Source organism: Hemitrygon akajei, chromosome 6, assembly GCF_048418815.1.
Source record: "Hemitrygon akajei chromosome 6, sHemAka1.3, whole genome shotgun sequence".
Lineage (NCBI taxonomy): Eukaryota > Metazoa > Chordata > Chondrichthyes > Myliobatiformes > Dasyatidae > Hemitrygon > Hemitrygon akajei.
In genome coordinates, this window is record NC_133129.1 from 182,068,869 (window position 1) to 182,092,122 (window position 23,254).

The window sequence follows — 23,254 nt, forward strand, 5'->3', positions numbered from 1 at the left end:
GTATTTTTCTTGAGCGACTTGTTCTTTATGATGTGTTCCCCTGCTGCTTTCTGTTTTAGCTTAAGTTTATTTTGACAGGCTCAGATTTGTGTTACTTGTATTAGTTAAATGGATGGCTGATCAGCGCTAGTCGCGGTGTCCTAGTTTTGCGAATGTTACCTTTCGTGGTGTTGCTCAGCTAAGCCACCGATGATCTGCTGGAATTTGTATGAATAGATTTTCATCACTGCCTCTACACTGGAGTCTGTCTTCCCTGTGCACTTGGGCTCCAAAATTACTAGGGCACATCATGACAGAAGGACCCTACCAAGTAATGGACCAAGTGGAAGCTGAACGGTGGTGTTTATTCATCAGTCAGCTTTAGGTGAGAATTTCACCTATTCTCCAGTCTGCTTTTTGAGTTTCTCAAGTTTACATTTTGAGTGCCCTAGTCTATGTTCTGAGATTCTCAAGTTTATGTTCTGAGTGTCTCTCGTCTACATTCCAAGTTTCTCAGTTCCATGTACTGAGCTTTTCTAGTCTATGTTCTGATTTTCTCTGGTCTCTGTTCTGAGCTTTCCAAGTTATAAGTACCTGGGTTCTCAGCTGCAGGGTCCCGTGACTCAGGTTTGCATAACAAGTGAGTACTTCAAGCAAGCTTATCAATAAAATTCATTTGATACAATAAATCAGCATTCAAGTCAATAGTGCAAATTTGGTAACAACTTGTCCTTTCCTGATGTTGTCCCTTGCAAGTAATGGCACTTCTTTGTTAAAATCAAATCACTACTGGGAATAATTGAAATAAGCTTACATGCCACCAACTGCAGTGGGGTGGACCAACCTTTTACAATACATAATCCCTGTCTGTCTGTTCTGATGAGCAATGCTAATGGTACAAACCTTCCAGTGCACAAGTGTCTACTGAAACAGTAATTTGAGTTTGCCACCCGGAAGAGTCCTGCTCCAAAAGTCGATTGCTGGCTGGAGTGTGCAACCACACTAGTAAAGTAACCCTATCAAGAGTAAGTGAACTTGTATTTAACCTCTTCACGAAAGTCATGGTACAGACTGCGAAAATGGAACTTTCATGTTGCAAATTAAACTGATCTACAGAGAGCCAGGTAGCTTGACGATAAGAGGAACCTGTCTATGCCGTCTCACGCCCACGCCCAGGATTACGGCTGCACAGGTGGAAGGTCAACTGAGGAAGATCTGTACCAGCAAGGCGGCTGGACCGGATGGAGTTTCCCCACGATTACTGAGGGCCTGTGCGACTGAGCTGGGAGAACCACTACAGCACATCTTCAACATGAGCCTGGAGCAGAGAAGAGTATCCAGACAGTGGAAAACATCCTGTATTGTCCCGGTACCGAAGAAACCACAACCAAAGGAGTTGAATGACTTCAGACCTGTTGCCTTGACGTCGCACGTGATGAAGACCATGGAGCGGCTGATAATACAGAATCTGAGGCCACAAACCAGGCACGCCCAGGATCCTCTTCAGTTTGCGTATAAGGAGAAGGTGGGAGTGGAGGATGCTATCACGTATTTGCTGCACAAATCACTCTCTCACCTAGATGGGGTCAGTTGTGCTGTGAGGATTACATTCCTTGACTTCTCCAGTGCCTTTAACACCATCCAGCCCAAGATCTTAAGGCACAAACTAACGGAGATGGGAGTAGACTCTCACATGGTGGATTGGATAGTGGACTACTTGACAGATAGACCTCAGTATGTGCGGTTGGGAGACTGTGGGTCTGACACGGTGGTCAGCAGCACAGGAGCGCCACAGGGAACCATACTCTCTCCGGTCCTGTTCACCCTGTACACATCAGACTTCCAATATAACTCGGAGTCCTGCCATGTGCAGAAGTTCGCTGATGACACAGGTCAGTTGTGGAGAGCGCCCTCTTCTTTGTGGTGGCGTGTTGGGGAGGAAGCATTAAGAAGAGGGACGCCTCACGTCTTAATAAGCTGGTAAGGAAGGCGGGCTCTGTCGTGGGCAAAGTACTGGAGAGTTTAACATCAGTAGCTGAGCGAAGGGCGCTGAGTAGGCTACGGTCAATTATAGAAAACTCTGAACATCCTCTACATAGCACCATCCAGAGACAGAGAAGCAGTTTCAGCGACAGATTACTATCGATGCAATGCTCCTCAGACAGGATGAAGAGGTCAATACTCCCCAATGCCATTAGGCTTTACAATTCAACCGCCAGGACTTAAGAACTTTTTAAAAGCTATTATTAATGCTTTTTGAGATGGTGATTTAGATGCATATCATTTTTTACTGAGTTAAGTATTGTATGTAATTAGTTTTGCTACAACAAGTGTATGGGACATTGGAAAAAAAGTTGAATTTCCCCATGGGGATGAATAAAGTATCCATCCATCCATCCAGTTTCCAAGGACTCAAGTTTCTGAATCTCAACATTTTTTCCAGGTCTAAGCATCCAAGGTTCTCAAAGTTCTTAAGTTTCCCATGGCCTTTCAGGTTTCCAAGGCTTCTCATGATGTCGCTCAGCTGAGTCATCGATGTTATTTTGGAATTCTTCTGAATAAACTCTTGTTGCTGTTCCTACATTGGAGTCTGTTGTTCCTCCACACTCTGATATTGCCAGTGCATATTGTGACAGTGGGATCCTTTATGGTGTTGCTCGCCTTCTTCCTCTTAATACTTTAAATTATTTTAATAGTTGTTATTGTACGTGCCTCGGTCATTTCCTCTAGCTCTTGTTCCATTAACATACCACCATCTGTGCGTGAACAACTTGCTCCTTATGTTCCTATCAAATCCTTTCTCTCACCTTAAACCTTTGACTTTTTGTTGTTGACTACCTATCCGTCTACCTATCCGTCTACCTATCCGTCTACCTATCCGTCTACCTATCCGTCTACCTATCCGTCTACCTATCCGTCTACCTATCCGTCTACCTATCCGTCTACCTATCCGTCTACCTATATTTGTATATCCATCAATCTATATCCGGCTATCTATCTACCTATCTACAATTTGTGAAATGTACTTTCAGGCTTTAGTAAGTTCTGCCCGATGGAAAGGGGGATAATTGAGTATGTCTGGGGTGAGTGGGTTCTTTGATGATGTTGGCTACATTATTGAGGCAGTGAGAAGTGTGGACATGGAGGGGAGGCTGGTGTCTGTGATGTACTGAGCTGGGAGGCTGGTGTCTGTGATGTACTGAGCTGTGTCCACAGCTCTCTGCAGGTTTTTGTGTTCACGGGCAGAGCAGTAGAACAATTGCCATACTAATCTGATACATCCAGACAGGATGCTTTCTGTGATGCAACAATAAAAACCAGTGCGAGTCAGAAGACATGACAGATTTTGTTAGCCTCCTGAAGAGGCATTGATAAGCTTTCTTGGTTGTGATGTCAAACTGGTCGGAGCAGGACAATCAGTCCTCAGAACTTGAAACACTCAACCCTCTTGACCACAATGCCACTGATGTAAACAGTAGTATGTGCATCGACCCTTTCCTAAAATCAATGACCAGCTCTTTAGTTCTGCTGGTACTGAGGGGAATATTTTTATTAAGAAAAAGTGGATCAGCCATGCTGGAATGGTAGAGCAGACTCAATGGGCTGAATGGTTTAACTCTGCTCTGATCTCTTATGGTCTTATTGTCATGACACCATGTTATTTGGCTCTCTAACTCCTTCCAACTTGCCAATTTCAACTTAGAATAAAGTTCCCCCTAGCCAATGTCAAAGTATCTTACTGGCTGTGAAGTACTTATGGAACAGCTGAAGAACATGAAAAAGAGCTTTTGTATAGATTAAAATTTGTCCTTGCACTCCTAGTTCACACCCAGGGGGTTTGCTTTATGAAGTCAAAAATCACCCAGCCAAAGTATTGTCTTTCTTCCAATTTTGTCTCATTATACTGTGCTGCCCGTAAAACTCCCCAGGGACAGTGAATCAACAACCGTTTCATTTTGCAGAGCAAGCATTGTGCAGAAGCGGGTGATCTGGTTCCAAGATGATGGGGCACTTACCAAGAGATTGTGCGAGAAAGGTAAGTGTAATTATCTGACACTCCATCTAATTTTCCCGTCGAGATTGTTAATTGTCCTTTGCCTTCTATCATCACTGCAGAACTTGTACGTGTCCAGTGCAAAGAAGCCAACAGATAATCATTACAGACACTACCCACCCTGCACCCTGCCTTTTCCAAAAGCTCCATTATGGAAAGCACTGTAGGGTTTAAAAAAAAATTCACACCATTTTAAAAGTTTCTTTCCCCAGGCAGTTAATCTGATCAACCATTCGAGTTAGTGCCTCCCCCATACCCCACTCTATCTATTACCTCAGTCACTGCACTATAAACATTTCAAAACTTTTTATAATGCTGTTTATATTGTAAATGCACATTGGTATTTATGTGCTTATGGACATTTTATTCCATATCCTTACTTCTAATTTTATTTTTACATAATTATTTGGTTGAATGTTGTTGGTTTTTGTTGCATGTTTTGGCAACATGCCACAGTAATTTCCTAATACACTCCTAAATGTATATGGTAAATAAAATTGATCCTTGATCCATGAGTTGAGTTTGCTCTTGCCTTGATGTACAATGAATCTTGGTTTGGGATTGTTATAGTTTAAAGCCAGCTCTTGGCAGTGGAGTCACCGAGTTATATAGCACAGAAGCAGGTCCTTCGGTACAACTGGTCCAAGCTGACCAACGTTCCCACCTAAGCTAGTCCAATTTGTCTCTGGTATATATCCCTCAATATTTCCTATCCTTGTATCTGTCCAAGTACCTTTAAGGATCAAGGATTCAAAGATAAGCTTTATATGTCACATGTACATCGAAACATACTGTACTGTGAAATTCCTGTTTACATCAAATCAAATCTGTGAGGATTGTGTTGGGCAAGTGTCGCCATGCTTTTGGTACCAACATAGTATGCCCACAACTCACTGACCCTAACCCAGGAATCTGAAGCACCAGGAGGAAACCCACATGGTCACAGGGAAAACGTACAAACTCCTTACACACAGTGTTGGAATCGAACCTGGATCTCACAGCTAGTGCTGTAGAGCGTTATGCTAACTGCTATGCTACCATACTACCACGTCCAAATGTCGCGAATGTGCCTGTCTCAACCACTTCCTTTGCAGCTTTTTCCACAGGTGGACCACCCACAATGTGAAAAGTTGCCCCTCAGCTTTCCTATTCAGTCTCTCTCCTCCCACCTTAAAGCAATGCTCCCCAGTTTTGATTTCCCAACCCTGGGAAAAAGACTCTGCATTCATCCTCTCTATGCTCCTCGTGACTTTATTTGCTTTCAAAAGATCATCTCTCATTCTCAATGCTCCAGTGAATAAAGGCCTAGCCTTCTACCACATTGCAGTTAGTGTGACTTTGTTATAGCTTGAGATTTTGGAGTTCAGAGTTTGATCCTGGATTCCTCTGTAAGGAGTTTATACATCTTCCCCATGAACAGGTGGGATTTTCTCTGGGTACCCTGGTTTCCTCCCACAGTCCAAAGACATACTGATTAGTAGCCTAATTGGTCATTGTAATTTGTCCTGTGATTAGGCTAGAGTTAAATGGATGAGTTGCTGCTTGTTGGGCCAGAAGGGCCTGTTCCATGTTGTAACTCTAAATAAATAAAGATACTCAATGTCCCACTGTAACTCAGTTTCTCAAGACCTGGCATCATCCCTTGAAAATCTCCTCTGAAAATCTCTTCTGCACTCTTTCCATCTTAACGGTATCTTTTCTACAGAGGGTATTAAAGCTGAACAGAATATTGAAAATGTGGTTTCACTCCATGCCTTTTAAAAATGCAATATAACATGCCGACTTTTACTTTTCTGTTGAAGGCCACCATGCTGAGAGCCTTCTTCACCAACCTATCAACAGGTGATGTCACCTTCAGGGAACTTTGTACTCGTTTTCCTCGGCTTCTCTGTTCCATACACTCCCCAGGCCATGACCATTCATGTGTGTGGCACAATAGTTCAGTGGTTTACATCACCAGGGTTCAATTCCTGTAAGGAGTTCGATCAATCTCCCCATGACTGTCGATCTCCTCCGGGTGCTCTGGTTTCCTCCCCCATTCCAAAGACATATCAGCTAGGGTTAGTGAGGTGTGGGCATGCTATGTTGGTGCCAAAAGCGTGGTGAAACTTGTGGGCAGCCCCCATTGCATCCTCGGACTGTGTTGGTCATTCACACAAATGCCAATTTTACTCTACCTTTTGTTATTTTGACATGCATACATTTATCATTTCCAGTCAGTCGTCTTTTGTACAGACACACCTGCTTCACTTTATGGACATACAATCAATTTTATGAATGTAAACTACCTTATGTACTTACATTTTATTGTGTTTTTTATTATTATTATTATGTTCTTTATCTCATTGTGTTATTTTACGCTGCATCAGATCTGGAGTAACAATTGTTCTCCTTTACACTTGTGTACTGGAAGTGACATTGAACAATCTTGAATATTGAATATATTTCTCCCTTCCAGCGCCTAATGAAGAGTTGGCCACAGAGAGACCCATCCAGGACTGCTGTGCCTGTGGGACAGCAAAGTACCGGCTAACGTTTTATGGAAATTGGTCAGAGAAAACTCATCCCAGAGATTATCCAAGTAAGACATGATATCTACATCTATGAACTTTTCTCTTCAGATGTGAATGCCTTCCATATCAGAAGCTTTAATAGACTGTGAAATAGTCTTTACGATTAGACTTAAATCAACTTAAGGAGGCTGTTGAAATGCAAATGAATCCAGCATATCTTTAAGTTGTAGTGAATCAAGATCAGGTTTAATATCACCGGCATATGTTATAAAATTTGTTGTTTTGTGGCAGCAGTACATTGCAATTACAGAACAGTACATAAAAAATCATAAAATTACAATTATATATAAATATATACACACAATATATAGGCAAGAGTGGAAAGTAGTCGAACTACTGGAAAGTGATGCTGGAGAGGTAGTAATGGGGAAACAATGAAATGGTAGAGGAACTTAGCAAGTCTTTTGCATCAGTCTTCGCAGTGGAAGACTCTAGCTTCTGATGCCAGAATTTCGCGAGTGTGAGGGGTCAGAAGTGCTTTTACTAAGGAGAAGGTGCTTGGGAAGATGAAAGGTCTGAAGGTAGATAAATCACCTGGACCATGTGGGCTACCCTTCAGGGTTTTGAAGAAGGTAGATGCAGAGATTGTGGAGGTATGAGTAATGATATTTCAAGACTCACTAGAAAGGTTTCAGAAAACTGGAAAATTGCAAATGTCACTCCAATTTACTGGTTGGCTGTCAGTGACTAGTGTTCAGATGGTGGAATCGATGGTTTTGTGTCCATGTTTGTGGCTGAGAAGGATAATAAATCATCCATGATGGAATGGCTGAGCAGAGTCAATGCCAAAGGTTCATGGAAATAGTTAAAAAGGTATAAAAACACAAACTACTGTTTAACTGAGTAACAAATTGGGTAACTAAATGAAATACAGAACAATCAGAATACCTCCAATATTACTATAAAATTGTGTATTAGTTCCAAATAGTTATCAATGGAGCAATTCATATAGTGTATGCTGCTGTGTATGGGGTATCCAGGGAGTGATAGCACCTCTGGGGAAGGGTCACGTCCATTCTGAGGTAACTCGCTCACATTTGGGTCCCACCGGACTCTCCGCTCTCACCTGTGGCTTCAAGTAGCTGTTTACATGTGACATCGACCATACCTTATTACACCGCTTTAACATGCAGGCTAAACCAGGTGAGAGAAGCTATCAGGTCTCCTACTCCTGTGAGATAGGGCTACGCCTGCCCTTGGATGTGAAGTCAGCTCCAGCAGACTGGGCGTATGAGAGCCACAGTGAGCGCTAATGGCCAGGAAGGCAATTCTGTGATGCGCCCTGGAGAGGGAAGGGCATGACAAGGCACAGAGAAAGTCATGGACATCAGCTGCTACCAAGGAAGACCTCAGTTGTTATGACTACTCGTATTACTGAACCTGAAATTCAGAGAATGAAAGAATGGAACTGCTCCAATGCAACAGCTTTTCCACTTTAAAAACTCTTCCTCCCAGGTTTCCTGTTACACTTGGACGTGACGGATGACCATCAAATAAACAAAGTCAGCGCAGGCACCTAGTGCAGATAATGAACTGCCGTCAGACAGTCAGACAGACAATGATTGCATCCTCCAAATCCTCTTTATTGCAACATTTGAGATGATTGTTGATACCTTCAAATTCTTTGTAGCTCCCAACTTGTAGTAGTGAAATCTTTTCATTTTCACTTTTGGCTGTTTCTGGCATCTCCAAGACTGAATGTTTGAAACTGCAGTGAGGAGAACAGTTCTGAATTGTCTTATTGCTTATTATTAGGCAGCTATCAGTGACAAAAATCACAGCTGTTTGAACACAAGCACAAGTTCGGCGTGTCTTCAAAAACCTTGGCAAACTTGTATAGATGTGTGGTGGAAAGTGTGCTTACTAGTGGCAATTTGGCCTGGAATGGGAACACCAATGCCTTTGAGTGAAAAATCCAGCAAAAGGTGGTGGATTTGGCACAGTACATCACTGGTAAACCCTCCCAATCATTGAACACATCTACATGAAACACTGTTGTAGAAAAGCAGCATCTATCAACAAAGATCCTCACCACCCAGGCCATGGTGTCTCAGGCCAGGCTCCTTTCTTGCTGCTGCCATCAGGTAGAAGGTACAAGAGCCTCAGGATTCACAGCACCAGGTTCAAGAACCTCATCCATCAGGAATAAAAGGGAATAATTGTACTCATTTAAGGGTTCTTCTAGCTTGTTATTTCATGCTCGTTTGCGCAGTTTGGTTGCAGTTTACAGTTCTTGATGTTCGCAGTTTACAGATACTGTTTACAGTTGCTGTTCTATAGATTTGCTACGAATGCTGGCAGAAGAACCTCAGGGTTGTATGTGGTGACGTGCATGAACACGGATAATAAACTTTATGTTGAACTTTGAACATGTGGCTGAAGCGATCTAAAATCTGTTCACTCTAAGTAGTGTCTAACAGCCACAGAAGGGAACACAACTGATGCTAGTCAGAAACTAGCAACATTCTCTTGTCCCAATTAAGCAGCATTGTGTCCCAAATAAACAAAGGGAATGTCAGCTGTTTCTCAATTATTTTTTGTTCTTTAAGAGTTGTCACAAATAAGTGACTACGCTAATTAACTGACGGCCAATTAGAATCCACTGTATACATATAGATACAGTATATATCCTTGGCACTCTGTTAGTCAGGGTTGACTATGGATGTTGTGTCCTAGCTGTCTGTGATATGTAAGCCAGGGCAGTACATTATGGAGAGCAAGCTGTTGACCACGTAGCAGGCTCCCCTTCACCACACAGCTGGTGAATCCAAATAAACAGCAGAGGCCAATAAACTTTGGCACCAGCAGCGTCAGAGGAGTTGCCAGTCAGTGTTAAATTCAATGTAGGACTGCCTTAGGGACTCCAGCTCCAGATATTGCCTTGGTGTTTACTGCTGAAGCCTTCCCCATGAGTGGGTATAGCCGCAAGGTAGTGGAAGTATGAGATCACAGTTTCTTTGAGGTAAGCTGCCAGCCACAGCTGATTAACCCTAGAAGCAACTAGTTATAAGGCTTCATAAACCGGCCTTTGTCCCTTCCCCTGTCAGTAGAAATTGTTCCATTGGCTTTAGTAGCTAAGCCACACTTGAAAGCCAGGAGCTGGACTTGCCAGAGACTATTTGAGACTCATTTAGTAGTGGAGTGCCGCAGGAGCTATGTTGAACAGGAGGGAGAGGAGGAGTGCCAGGGACAGGGGTTTGCATTGGGGGGGGGGGGTGCATGACATGGGTGCAGACACTACAGAATGCTTCCCGCTCCCTCCCCTGATGATGTATGTATGCACACACATAAACGTATCTTGTTTGATGGGGATACTTAGTGTTAATAAAGTTTAGTAAATTAGTGTCGGGTTTAGACGACATAAATTGGCTATTCTGCCCATCTGATTCATGGCATGCCCATCTAATTCATCCTATCCCCTCACCCCTCATCAGCCCACCATCTGTTCTTTTGGCACTCACATTCTTCTTGTGCCCTTTTAAATCCCAGAATATTCTTTTCTAAAGGTTCACATTCTCTTTGTCCTCTGAGCAAAGCAGTTTCTTCTGATCTCCAGTGGGATTCATCAGCAACCATCTCGTATTTATGGTCCCTGTCATGGATTTCCTTGCAAGTGGAAAACATCTTCATCTGTCCTACTGTACATCTTCATCATTTCAAAGATGTCAGTCGTGTCACCTCTCAGCATTTCCTCTTGGTAGGGAATAGCCCGTATGTGCCCCAGATAGGATCGGCTTTTGTTTTATCCCTTCACATTTTTATTTTTCTCCATCTCCAGTGCCTCAGTGTTTCCTTCCAATAGATTCAACAGATTATCTCACAGGACACTTTATTTAATCTACAGAATAACTGCTGACTTTAAGAATCATTCCAGAGTGTCATGGTAGCGTGGCAGTTAGTGCAACGCTTTACAGGGCCATAAACTCGGGTTCAGTTCCTGCTGCTGTCTGTCAGAACTTTGTATGTTCCCGCGTGGGTTTCCTCCGGATGCTCCAGAATCCTCCCACAGCTCAAAGACATGCACGTTAGGGTTATAAGTTGCGGCATGCTATGTTGGCACCAGAAATCTGGCAATATTTACAGGCCGTCCTCAGCACAGCCTTGGACTGCGTTGGTCGTTGAGTCAAACGACATTTCACCGTAAGTTTCAATGTTATGATGTACATGTGACAAATAAAGCTAATCACTAGTCTGTGCTCCAAGTGGCCTGCGACAAATGGGCTCCTGGATCAGCTGTAGTGATGACTGGCTTCGTGGCTGTGAACTCACTTTTGGGAGCTTCAGTTCTGAATCTTATTTGCCTACTTTTATTGTTTGCACAATGTGTTTTTCTTCCTGCACACTGGGTGTTTGATGGTCTCTTTAATGGGTTCTATTGGGTTTCTTTGTTCTGTTGCTTCCTACAAGGAGACAAATGTCAAGGTTGTATAAATTAAAGTTTAAGTTCGAAGTAAATCTATTATCAAAGCACATGTACAGTATGTCACCAAATACAACCCTGAGATCCATTTTCTTGTGGGCATATTCAAAAAATCTATCAATTTATATCCATAGCATGTTCAATGAAAGACTACCCAACTAGGGCATTCAATCAGAGAGCAGAAGACAACAAACTACGCAAACAGAAAAAGAAGAAATAATAATGATAAATAAGCAATAAATATTGAGAACATGAAATGAAGAGTTCTTGAAAGTGAGTCGATTGGTTCTGGGAGTATTTCAATGATGGGGCAAATGAAATTGAATGTAGTTATCTTCTTTGGTTCAAGAGCCCAATGCTTGTTTCTGAATCTGGTGGTGTGAATCCTAAGGCTCCTGTACCTTCTTCCTGATGGCAGCAGCAAGCAGAGAGGATGCTCTAGGTGGAGGGGGGGGGGGGGGGGGTTCCTTGATGGTGGACGCTGCCTTCCAGGGTTTCACGTGGATGTGCTGATGTGCTCAGCGGTTGGGAGGGCTTTACCCATGATGGACTGGGCGACATCCTTTACTTTTCATAGGATTTTCTGTTCAAGGGCAGATTGGAGTGGATCTAAGTCATTTCTCAGGCAGGAGTTGTTTCATCACCAGCCTCTCAAAACACTTCATTATTGTGGATGTAAGTGAAAATGTGTGATAGTCTTTGTTAATAAATGTACTTTGAACTTTGAAGTTGATTAACATGTATAGATAAAATTGTAAAGTCATTTAACACCTGTTTAGATCTGACTATTACCTTAATTACAAGTTGCTAATTATCTGCTCCAGCACTCAGTCATATAGACAGAGCCATACATCACTGAAACAGGCCTTTCAGCCCATCTTGTTAATGCTTACCCAGTTGAGCTGAATGACCAGTTTCCATTCTCTGACACTATTACCCTAGCTTCCCTTCAACATAGCTCAATTTATTCTGTTTATTCTGACAAATCTCTTTATCCTTTTCATCTTCCATCAACTGTGGTATTAAATACATCACCCTGTGACCAAACCAGTAATTTACAAAGATTCATCAGTTCTTTATTTTTCTGCAAAATACAAGCTGCTAGAGGAAGTCAACAGGTCAAGCAACATCTATGGAAGCTACATTTTGGGCTAAAATCTGTCCCTAAGACCAGATCTGAAATGTTGACTATCCATTTCCTTTCACAGATGCTGCCCAACCCATTGAGTTCCTCCAGCAATTTGATCTTTTCCAAAACCTGCTGTCTCTAGTGCCTCCTTGTACTTGGACTTGACACTCTGTTTAGAAAATCCAGGATCCCACATGTGTCTTCAACCATTTTCTCAGTCTGCTCAGCCGCTTCAGTGTAGGTAGCCCCAGATCTCTAAATCCTATTAGAATTGTGTTCTTTGGTTTATATTGCCTCTTATTCTTCCTACCACAGTGGATCACTTCACATTTTTATTTTATTTTAGAGATACAGCATGGGACAGCACCTTCTGGCCCAATGAGCAACCCACTGATTTAACCTTTTTTACAACGATCAATTAAGCTACTAACCACTGTCTCTGATCTGTGGAAGGAAACCCACACTGCCTATGGGGAAACGAGCAAACTCCTTGCAGATGGTGCTGGAATTGAACTGTGAGCTCCAATCGTTCTGAGCATCACCCTCGATGCTTGAGAAACTCAGCAGGCCAGGCAGCATCAAAGGAAAAACGTACAGATGATGTTACGGACTGAAACCCTTCGGCAGAACATTCTGAGCTATAATAGTATTGCATGAACAGCTGCACCATTGTGATACTCAAATTTAGCTTTAGATTTCATAAGCCACCAATCTGCCCGTCCCACCAGATTATCTGTCTTGGAACAATCTTTTAGATGTTTTCTGTACTTCCGGCCAATGGTAGTAGTGAGATGAGGGCATGGCCTGGATGGTCGGGGTCCTTGATGATGGATGCTGTGTTTTTGAAGCCACAGTCATTGTAAATATGCTCAATGGCGGTGAGCATTTTGCCTGTGATAATTGCTGGGTTTGTTATTGAGGGACAGTGCAGAACACACCAGGATGCCAGCACGCAGGCTACTCAACTGAACTTTATTGGGCAACAATTTTGATTAGTCAGGGTAACAGAGGTCAACAGGAGAAGGCAGGAGAATGGGTTTGAAAGGACTATTGTGGAGCAGACTCGATGGGCAGAATGTCTTAAGATTATTGCTCCTTTTGTTTATAACTATTACTAGCTGAATTCTTTTCTTGGCCTGTAAGTTTAGATATTGTAAACAAAGTGCTGTTTTAAAAGTTAATGTTAGCTTTCAATTTAGGATCCCAATCGACCAAAGCCAACTAATGTCTTTCTAATTTGGTTTACTCAAATTTAAGATTGAAATAAATCACTTTCAGTAATAGAAAATCACAAATCAACAAACACTGGAAATCTGTAATAAATTAAAACAGATCTGGAATTATTCATCAACACAAGAGATTTTGCAAATGCTGGAAATCCAGAGCAACACACACACAACATGCTGGAGGAACTCAGTAGCCTAGGCAGCATTTATGGAAAGGAATCAACAGTTGACATATCAGGCAGAGACCCTTCATTAGGGCCTATCAGTACGCCGGTCACATTCAATGAGACAGTCAAAGTAAACCTGATTCTCATTCTGATTTGGAAAGCTCTGTCTCAGAGTTTAAAGTGAAATTTATTATCAGAGTACATACATGTCACCACATACAACCCTGAGATTCTTTTTCTGTGGGCATACTTAGCAAATCTATAGAACGGTAACTGCAAACGTGATCTGTAAACTGTAAATATCAAGAAATGTAAACTGCAACCAAACTTTGAAAATGCAGATATAAATAACGAGCATGAAATAACAATTACAGAAGAGTCCTTAAATGAGTGTAGTTATCCACTTGTTCAAGAGCTTAATGCTTGAGGGGTAGTAACTGCTCTTGAACCTTAGTCCTGAGGCTCTTGTACCTTCTACCTGATGGCAGCAGTGAGAAAAGAGCATGGCCTGGGTGGTGAGGATCTTTGATGATGGATGCTGCTTTTCTATTCGTATTTGTGCTTCTACAGTAATGTTTCCTGTAGATGTGCTCGATGATTGGGAGGGTTTTACCTGTGATGTACTAGGCAGAATTCACTACCTGTTGCAGGATTTTCTGCTCAAAGGCATTGGTGTTCCCTTACCAGGCTGTAATGCAGCCATACAGCACACTTTCCACCACACAGCTATAGACGCTTGCCAACATGTTTGATGACATGCCTGATCTCTGCAGATTCCTGTGGAAGTAGAGGCACTGTCGTGTTTTCTTTACAATTATATGATGGGTCCAGGACAGGTCCTCTGAGATAGTGACACCCAGGAATTTAAAGTTACTGACCTTTTCTACCTCTGATTCTCCAATGATTACTGGCTCATGGACCTCTGGTTTGCCTCTCGTGAAGCCTACTATCTGTTCCTTGGACTTATTGACATTGAGTGGGAGGTTGTTATTATTATGCCACTTGGACAAATTTTCAATCTCTCCCTCCTGCATGCTGATTCATCACCACCTTTGATACAGCCCACAACGGTGGTGTCATCAGCAAACGTGTAGATGTCCTTGATCCTTGCACCATGTGGAAAGGTTTCCTGTTGTCGTTCCTATCAGCACCCCTCACATGTATGTATACCTCCAGCAGTTCCTCCCTCATAAACACAAGAGATTCTGGAGATGCTGGAAACCCAGAGAAACTCTCACAGAATCCTGAAGGAACTCAGCAGGTCAGGCAGCGTCTATGGAGATGAATAACTAGTCAACATTTTGGTCTGAGACCCTTCATAGGACTGCATTTTGTGTGTGTTGCTCTGGAAATATTCAGATGGCTAGATAGGGGCAGGACATTGTGTTTGCAGTTGTAGAAGTCATTGGTGAGGCAACTTGGAGTACTGTGTTCAGTTTTGATCACCCTGTTATAAGAAAAACATAATTAAACTGAAGGAAAGGTATACTGGCTTTGAAGGTGGTGCAGAGGACATTCAGCAGGTTCATTCTGGAGATGAAGGGGTTAGCCCATGAGGAGACACAAAATACTCCGCAGATGCTGGGGTCAAAGCACACGCACAACACGCTGGAGGAACTCAGCAGGTTGGGCAGCCTCTGTGGAAATGAACAGTCAACATTTCGGGCCGAGACACTTCGTCAGTCCTGACGGATGCTGCCCGACCTGCTGAGTTCCTCCAGCCTATGAGGAGAGATTGAGTCGCCAGGGTATATACTGTACTCTCTAGAATTCTGAACTATGGGAGAGGATCTTTATAGAAGCATATAAAATTATTAAGGGAATAGATAAGATAGAGACAGGATAATTGTTTCTGCTGGTAAGTGAGACTAGAACTAGGTGACATAGCCTCAGGATTCAGGGAATAGATTTAGGATGAAGATGAGGAGAAACTGTTTTTTCCAGAAAGTAGTGAATTCTCTGCTCTGGGAAGCAGTAGCAGCTATCTCATTATGTTAATTTAAGGCACATTTGTATGCACAGCAAGGGGAATGAAGGGCTATTGGGTAAAGCTGTGTGCGTAGCTGAAAACCATAAACACAAGCTACTCGAAATCCAGAGCACCACATGCAAAATACTGGAGGAACTCAACAGGTCAGGTAGCACTTCTGGAGAAGAATAAACAGTCGATGTTTTGGGCTGAGACCCTTCATCAGAATTCATTGTATATTGAAGCCGTTCATTAGATGGTGCTGAGTCCATGGGTAGATCAGCCACAGATAAGGCATTGATGGGCCAAATGGCCTAATTCTGTTCCTGTGTCTTATGGTCTTGTGATCTTATATGTCACCATATACTACCCTGAGATTCATTTGCCTGTGGGCATTCACAATAGATAGAAAGAAACACAATAGAATCAATGAAAAACTGCACACAACAGAGACAGAGAAACAACTAATGTGGAAAAGGTGCCAAACTGTGCAAGTACTAAAATAAAATAAAATAAAAATCATAATAATAAATAAACAATATATCTGAAGCGTGAGTTTTAGAGTCCCTAAAAGTTAGTCCATAAGCTGTGGAATCAATTCAGTATTGGTTTGACTTTGTCAGCAATTACTGTAGTCTAAGAGATTTGTTGTGCAATTGTGCTTAATCAGTGATGAGACTCTCTCACCCTGTGCACAGCTAGCAATGGCAGAATGCGTAATGGTCATAGTTCTGGCCTACTGGCTCACTCCAGTTGCAAGAGTTTTATGCACCAATTTCATCCTATTTTATTGATTTGACCATGTTTGCTAATAAACTTTGGCTGTTAAGCTGCTAAGTGATGACTCCTGGATTCCGATTCACCTGCTTACCACATGCCAGAATCTGAATCGGAATCAGGTTCAATATCAATGGCATGTGTCATGAAATTTGGTGTTTTGTGGCAGCAGTACATTGTACTACATAATAAAAAACTATAAATACAATAAGATATATATATATATACACACACACACACATACATATATATAAAATGAAATTAGTAGGACAAAAAGATAGGGAAATGAAGTAAAAAAATAGTGTACATGGCTTCATTTTCCTTTCAGAAATCTGACAGCAGAGGGGAAGAAACTGCTCCCTACGCTATGAGTGTGCGCATTTAGGCTCCTGTACTTCCTCTTCAGTGGTGTCAATGAGAAGAGGGCATGTCCTGGGTGGCGGGTGACTATTATGAGGCATTGCCTTTTAAAGATGTTTTCTATGGTGGGGGTGACTAGTGCCCATGATGGAGCTGGCTGAGTTTACAACTTTCTGTCACTTTTTCTGATCCTCTTCAGTGGCTTTTCCATACCTGACAGTAATGCAACCAGTTAGAATGCTCACTACAGCACATCTGTAGAAATTGTCAAATGTCTTTGGTGTCATACCAAGTCTCCTCAAGCTCCTGATGAAATATAGCTGCTGTCATGCCTTCTTTATAATTGCATCAATATGTTGGGCTCAAGATAGATCCTCAGAGATGTTAACACTTAAGAACTTGAAACTGCTCACTCTTTCCACTGCTGATCTCTCAATAATGGATGTATATCAAGACATGCAGTGAAATGTGTTGTTTGCATAATTAAACAACTTGTGGGACCCTGTGGGAGGTTGGTGCAGAAATTGCTAGAGCCTTAGCAAAGGTATTTAAAACATCCTTAGCTATGGGTGAGATGCCAGAGCATTGGAGGATAACTGATATTGTTCCATTGTTAAGGGTAAGGCTCTGAAAATAAACTGGGAAATTATAGGCTGGTGAGCCTGATATCAGTAGTAGGTAAGTTATCGGAAGGTATTCTAAAGCATCAGACATTTAAGTGTTTGGATAAACTGGGACTGATTAGGATGGCTTTGTGTGTGGTAGGTTATGTCTGCCTAATCTTACAGAGCTTTTCAGGGAAGTTACCAGAGAAGTTGATGAAGGAAAGGCAGTGGATGCTATGTTCATGAATCTTAGCAAGGCCTTTGACAAGGTCCTGCAAGGGAAGTTGGTCAAGAAGGTTCAGTCACTTGGCATTCAGGTAGAGGTAGTGATTTTTTTTCAGATATTGGCTTTGTCTGTAAAACCAGAGTGTGGTAGTAGAGGGTTGTCTCTCTGACTGGAGATCTGTGACTCGTAGAGTGCCGTAGGGATCAGTGCTGGGTCCAATGTTGTTTGTCATCTATATCAATGATCTGGATGACAATGCGGTAAATTGGATCAGCAAATCTGTGGAATGCACCAAGATTGGAGGAAGACTATCAAAGCTTGCAATGGGATCTGCACCAACTGGAAAAATGTGCAGAAAAATAACAGATGGAATTTAATGCAGACAAGTGCGAGGTGTTGTACTTTGAGAGACCAAACCAGAATCGGACTTGCATGATAAGTATTTAGACACTGCAGAGTACAGCAGAACAGAGGACATTATTCCTTGAAAGTGGGATCACTTATAGATAGAGTTGTTAAGTGAGCTTTTGGCACAATGGCCTTCATAAATCAAAGTACTGAGCACAGAAATTGGGATGTTACATTGAAGCTGTATAAGACACTGGAGAGGTCTAATTTGGAGTATTGTGAGCAGTTCTGGTCACCTTCCTACAGGAAAAATATCAATAAGCTTGAAAGAGTGCAGCAAAAATCTACAAGGATGTTGCCAGGACTTGAAGACCTGAGTTAAAGGGTATGATGGGATAAGATTTTATTCCCTAGTGTGTAAGAGAATGAGGGTGAAAGGTGAAATGTTTGGGGGGGGGAGCTTTTTCACTGAGATTGTGGAACGAGCTGTCATTTCAAGTGGTGGATACGGATTCAATTTCAACACTTTAGAGTAATTTGGATAGGTACATAGATTGGAACGGTCTGGAGGGCTATGGTCCAAATGCAAGATCTTGGGCTACAGTTTGGAACTGCCTATACCCCTGTCAAAACCCCATCATACCATTGTATACCTCTATCAAACCCCCACCCCCATTCTACCACTTTACAAGAAATAAATCCTTAATCTATTCCAACTATAGGTCTATCCATCCGTGATGAAGTGGATACGGCCCAGTCCATCATGAGTAAAGCCCTCCGCATTATTGAGCACATTGATGTACTTATACACAAAGCATTGTCACATTAAACAACATTCATTATCATGGAGCCCCACCACTCAAAACATGCTGTCTTCTTTCTGCTGCCATCAGGAAGGTACAGGAGCCTCAGGACTCTTTTAGGAACAGTTACTACCACTCAGCCATCAGGCTCCTAAACCAAAGAGGATAACTTCACTCAACTTCTCTTGCCCCATCATTGAAATGTTTCCACAACCTACATATTCACTTCCGAGGACTCTTCATCTCATAGTATTTATTGCTTGCTTATTATTATTTCTTTCTTTTTGTATTTGCACAGTTGCACTCTGGTTGAATGCCCAAGTTGGTGCGCTTTTTCATTGATCCTGTTATGGTTATTATTCTGTTATGAATTTATTGAGTATGCCTACAAGAAAATGACTCTCAGGGTTGTATATGGTGACATGTGTACATTAATAATAAATTTCCTTTGTACTTTGAACTGTTTTTCAGGTTCTTGAGTCCTGACAACTCCTTGTAAACTTACTCTGTCCACCTTCCAGTTCAGTGAGACTTTCTCATCTCCAATATTTGCACGTCACTTTCTTGTGATTAATTAGTAAAACGGCAGATTAGTTGGCAGGGAAATCCAGCTACGAGTTCAGTTATTCCAGGAATGAATCCCGAGCACGTTTATAGTCAAGTATTTAAAGTGCTCAAGTGACATTCCTTACAGGCACTTTGCTGATTAGAATCTGTGTAAGATAGTGGACAGAGGAATGCGTAACAAGCATTTGTGAGCGACAGAAGCTTAAAGCCATTTCACAAAGCAGCAGACAATACAAAGCATGACATCTGGAGGTTGTAACTGCGTAGAATCACAAAGACTGTCAAGAGTTCAAGCTCCATACAGATATCCTCCCACCTTCTGATTATCTTTTCAGACTTCCCGCAGTCTTTCGGCTTCTGTCTCTGAACCTTGCTCAAAATCTTGTCATTTCTTTAAATTTCAAATTATGTCTCAAGATGAAATATTTCAGAATCTGTTCTATTTGGTGACATAACACATATTTTGCTAATAAATTTACTTTGATAGAGGTATACAAAACCATAATAAATTTATTTCACTGTCATACATTGTAATATTTGTTGTTTTGCAGCAGCAGTACATTGCAATGCATAATAAGAATACTATAAATTATAGTAAGATATATATGTAAATTAAATAAGTAATGCAAAAGGAAAGCAAAAAAAAAACATGGGTTCATTGTCCATTCAGAAATCTGATGGTGTTCCTGAAATGTTGAGTGTGTGCCTTCATTCTCCTCCATGATGGTAGCAATGAGAAGAGGGCACGTCTTGGGTGATGGGGTCCTTAATAACAGATGCTATCTTTTTGAGGTATTGCTTTTTGATGATGTCCTCAGCGTTGGGGAAGCTAGTGCCCATGTTGGAAATGGTTGAGTTAGTGACTTGCTGCAGCTTCCTCCAATCCAGTGCACTAGCCCCTCCATTGCAGGCTATGAATTCATCCGGTCCTAGGGTAAGTGTGAAAACTGAACGATTTAAGGGGAGTCTGAGGAGGAATGTGTTCACGAGAGGGTGGTGCAAGTGTGGAATAAGCTGCCAGCAGAAGTGGTGGATGTGTTTGTCCACGTGCATGTACTTCTACCAGTATGCAGTCTGGATCAGAGGACACCATCCACTTCACACACCAGGTCTGTTGGCCTATGGTAGAGCTCTTAATGGGGAAGTGCAGACCCTTCTATTTACTGAGGGAGTTCACAGCCAGTGTGATGGTAGCCATGTAGCCTCCCACCATGCTAATGCTGGGGAAGCACTGCATAAGCTCTCCAGCACTGTCAGTGACCAGCAAGCCACCCAGCCCAAACTTTATTGTTGCTGGAGACTTCAACCATGCTAACTTAAAAACAGCCCTGCCTAAATTCAGCATGTTGACTTTGCTACCAGAGATGACCTGGTTTATATCTACATTCCCCACGGGGTGCATACAAGAAAGCTCGTCAGCCCCACCTCGGATACCCTGACTACTTATATGCTATGCTAATTCCTGCATACAGTCCACTGATTAAACAAGTCAAACCAGTTCAAAGGGAGATAAAGACCTGGTCAGAAGAAGAAACTCAGCAATTCAGAACTGTTTTGAAAACATGGACTGGAGCCGATTAAGTGAGGTGGTTACCTATGACCATCACTTTAACGTCGATGAATCTGCGGGATCTGTGATTGTCTACATACAGAAGTGCATTAAGGATGCCGTTGTTATGAAACACAGCTATGTGAGGGCAAATCGGATGAGAAGGTTGATGGCAGAGGTCTGGGCATGGCTGGGAAATCAGGAGGCTGCCCTCAGATTGGGGGATAAAACATCTCTCAGGTTTGCAAGAGCGGTGCTTTACTACGCAATCAGGAGGGCAAATTGGGATTATTCAGAGAATTTACAGCCGTCTCTGTGACACTAGAGACCATAACACTTGACAACATACCTGGTCGGATGCTGAGGGATTGTCGGGGACAGTTAACTGAAGTTCCAACAGACATCTTCAACATCTCTCTAGAATAGTCCACTGTTCCTGCAGGCTTTAAGGTGGCCACGATCGTACCAGTGCCCAAGATGACAAGCATCCTTTGGCACTGACCTGAAAAATAATAAAGTGCTTTGAGCGTTGTGGATTGCATTAAACCCCATCTTCCTGCTACTTGGACTATTTCCAGTTCTCTTTTCACTCAAATCGGTCCACTGATGATGTCATGGTATTTGCAATCCACTCTGTCCTGTCCAAATCGGTCCACTGATGATGTCATGGTATTTGCAATCCACTCTGTCCTGTCCAAATCGGTCCACTGATGATGTCATGGTATTTGCAATCCACTCTGTCCTGTCCAAATCGGTCCACTGATGATGTCATGGTATTTGCAATCCACTCTGTCCTGCCCCACCTAGGAAATGGTGCCTCATACACCAGGATGCTGTTTATTGACCAGCTCATCATTTAGTACGATCATCCCTCAGAAGGAGGGATAAGCTGTCTTCATTGGGTGTCAACACTGCTCTCTGTCACTGAATCTTGGGCTTCTTGACAGAAAGGCCACAGTCAGTCCATGCTGGCAAAAACTTCTCAGGCTACAGATATATGACTGCACTGCTGGTCCAATTCAAACCAAATCATCAAGTTCACTGATGACACAGCTGTGACTGGTCTCGTCAACAATGATGATGAGGTGCCGTGCAGAGAGGAGATAGAGCAGTTGGTAGAATGGAGCCGGCACAAAACTTGAGTCTCAACAAGATCAAGAGGTCTTTAGGAAGGTCTTGTGGTCTTTAGGAAAGTACAGGCAGACCACTCCTCACTACACATAAACGTCCCTTCCGTGCAGAGAGTTCAGAGCCCCAAGTTTCTGGGAGTGCACGCAACAGACTATTATATCAGGATCTCTCTTCCACCCATTAGTGATATATATCTGGAATGCTGGGTACACAAGGCCCTTAGCATCGTCAATGATCCCTCCCATCTGTCCAGCGATCTCTTTGACCCCCTACAGTCAGGCAGGGAACAGCTTTTCCCCCAGGCCGTGAGACGACTGAACTCCCTGCCTCCACCCGGGTCTCATTATGCATGACACACCTGTTTGCTTTTTAAACTTGTGTCGTAATGTACCTTATTATTTGTTAATTTATTTGTGGTAATATTACTTTATGTAGAGTGTGTGTGTGTGTGTGTGTGCGTGTGAGAGAGAGTTACAGGTATATGCACTATGTTGTGCAACTTGCTCTGGAGAAAAGTTGTTTTGTTTGGTGGTATACCTGTCTACAGCTGAATGACAACAAACTGAACTTGAAAGGTTGAGTGAGCTTGGGCTTTTCTTTTTGGAGCAAAGAGGGGTGAGAGGTGACATGATAGAGGTGTACCAGGTAAGAGGCATAGATTACATTGACAGCCAGAGACTTTTTTCCCCCAGGGCAGAAATAGTTATTATGAGGGAGTATGATTTTAAGGTGTTCAGAGGAAAGTAACATGGGGTGGGGGATATCAGAGGGTAAATATTTTTAGACAATGATGGGATGACCTGCCAGAAGTGGTGATAGAGGCAGATACATCAGGGACATTTAAGAGACTCTGAGAGAGGCACATGGATGATAGAAATGTCGAGGGTTATGTGGGAGGGAAGAATTAGATTGATTTTGGAGTATGTTTAAAAGGTCAGTACAACGTCGTGGGCTGAAGGGCCTGTACTGTGCTATGTTCTCTATTCTATGTGAATATTCTGAGCCGAACATCCTGGACTATGCTTTAATATTCAATATTCTATGCTGTTATTGTTTCCTAAATGTAGGCATTCTTTAGTCTCCAGTTTCTAAAGTTACTCACAAATTTTCTCTATGTAATGATGTGTATCCAGCACACCAACCCTGCTGAACCCCTTCATAATTACAAGGACTGAGAAGCAAGAGGGATCACCAGGCCTGTTCAATCATTTCTGACGTGTGTGATTTCTCAACTCTGGTGTGAACAGACAAACAATGGGAATGATTATTGAGTCCTTGTACCTTCCAATTAGCCCCACACATTAGCGATTCCCTGGTGAGTCACCATGTAAACATTCCCCAGCCCACCCAGGAATTTGTCATCTCCTGGGA

At 42.4% G+C, this 23,254-nt stretch overlaps 1 protein-coding gene across 1 annotated transcript in view; it reads left to right on the forward strand.

Moving 5' to 3' along the window:
- The window catches only part of LOC140729737 (spondin-1-like), a 328,115-nt gene that overhangs the window by 28,758 nt on the left and 276,103 nt on the right, over positions 1–23,254 (forward strand). Inside the window, exons 4-5 of the mRNA XM_073049880.1 lie at positions 3,942–4,015; positions 6,492–6,614. Of these exons, the coding sequence (XP_072905981.1) occupies positions 3,942–4,015; positions 6,492–6,614 (197 nt within the window). The remainder of the gene's footprint in view (positions 1–3,941; positions 4,016–6,491; positions 6,615–23,254) is intronic.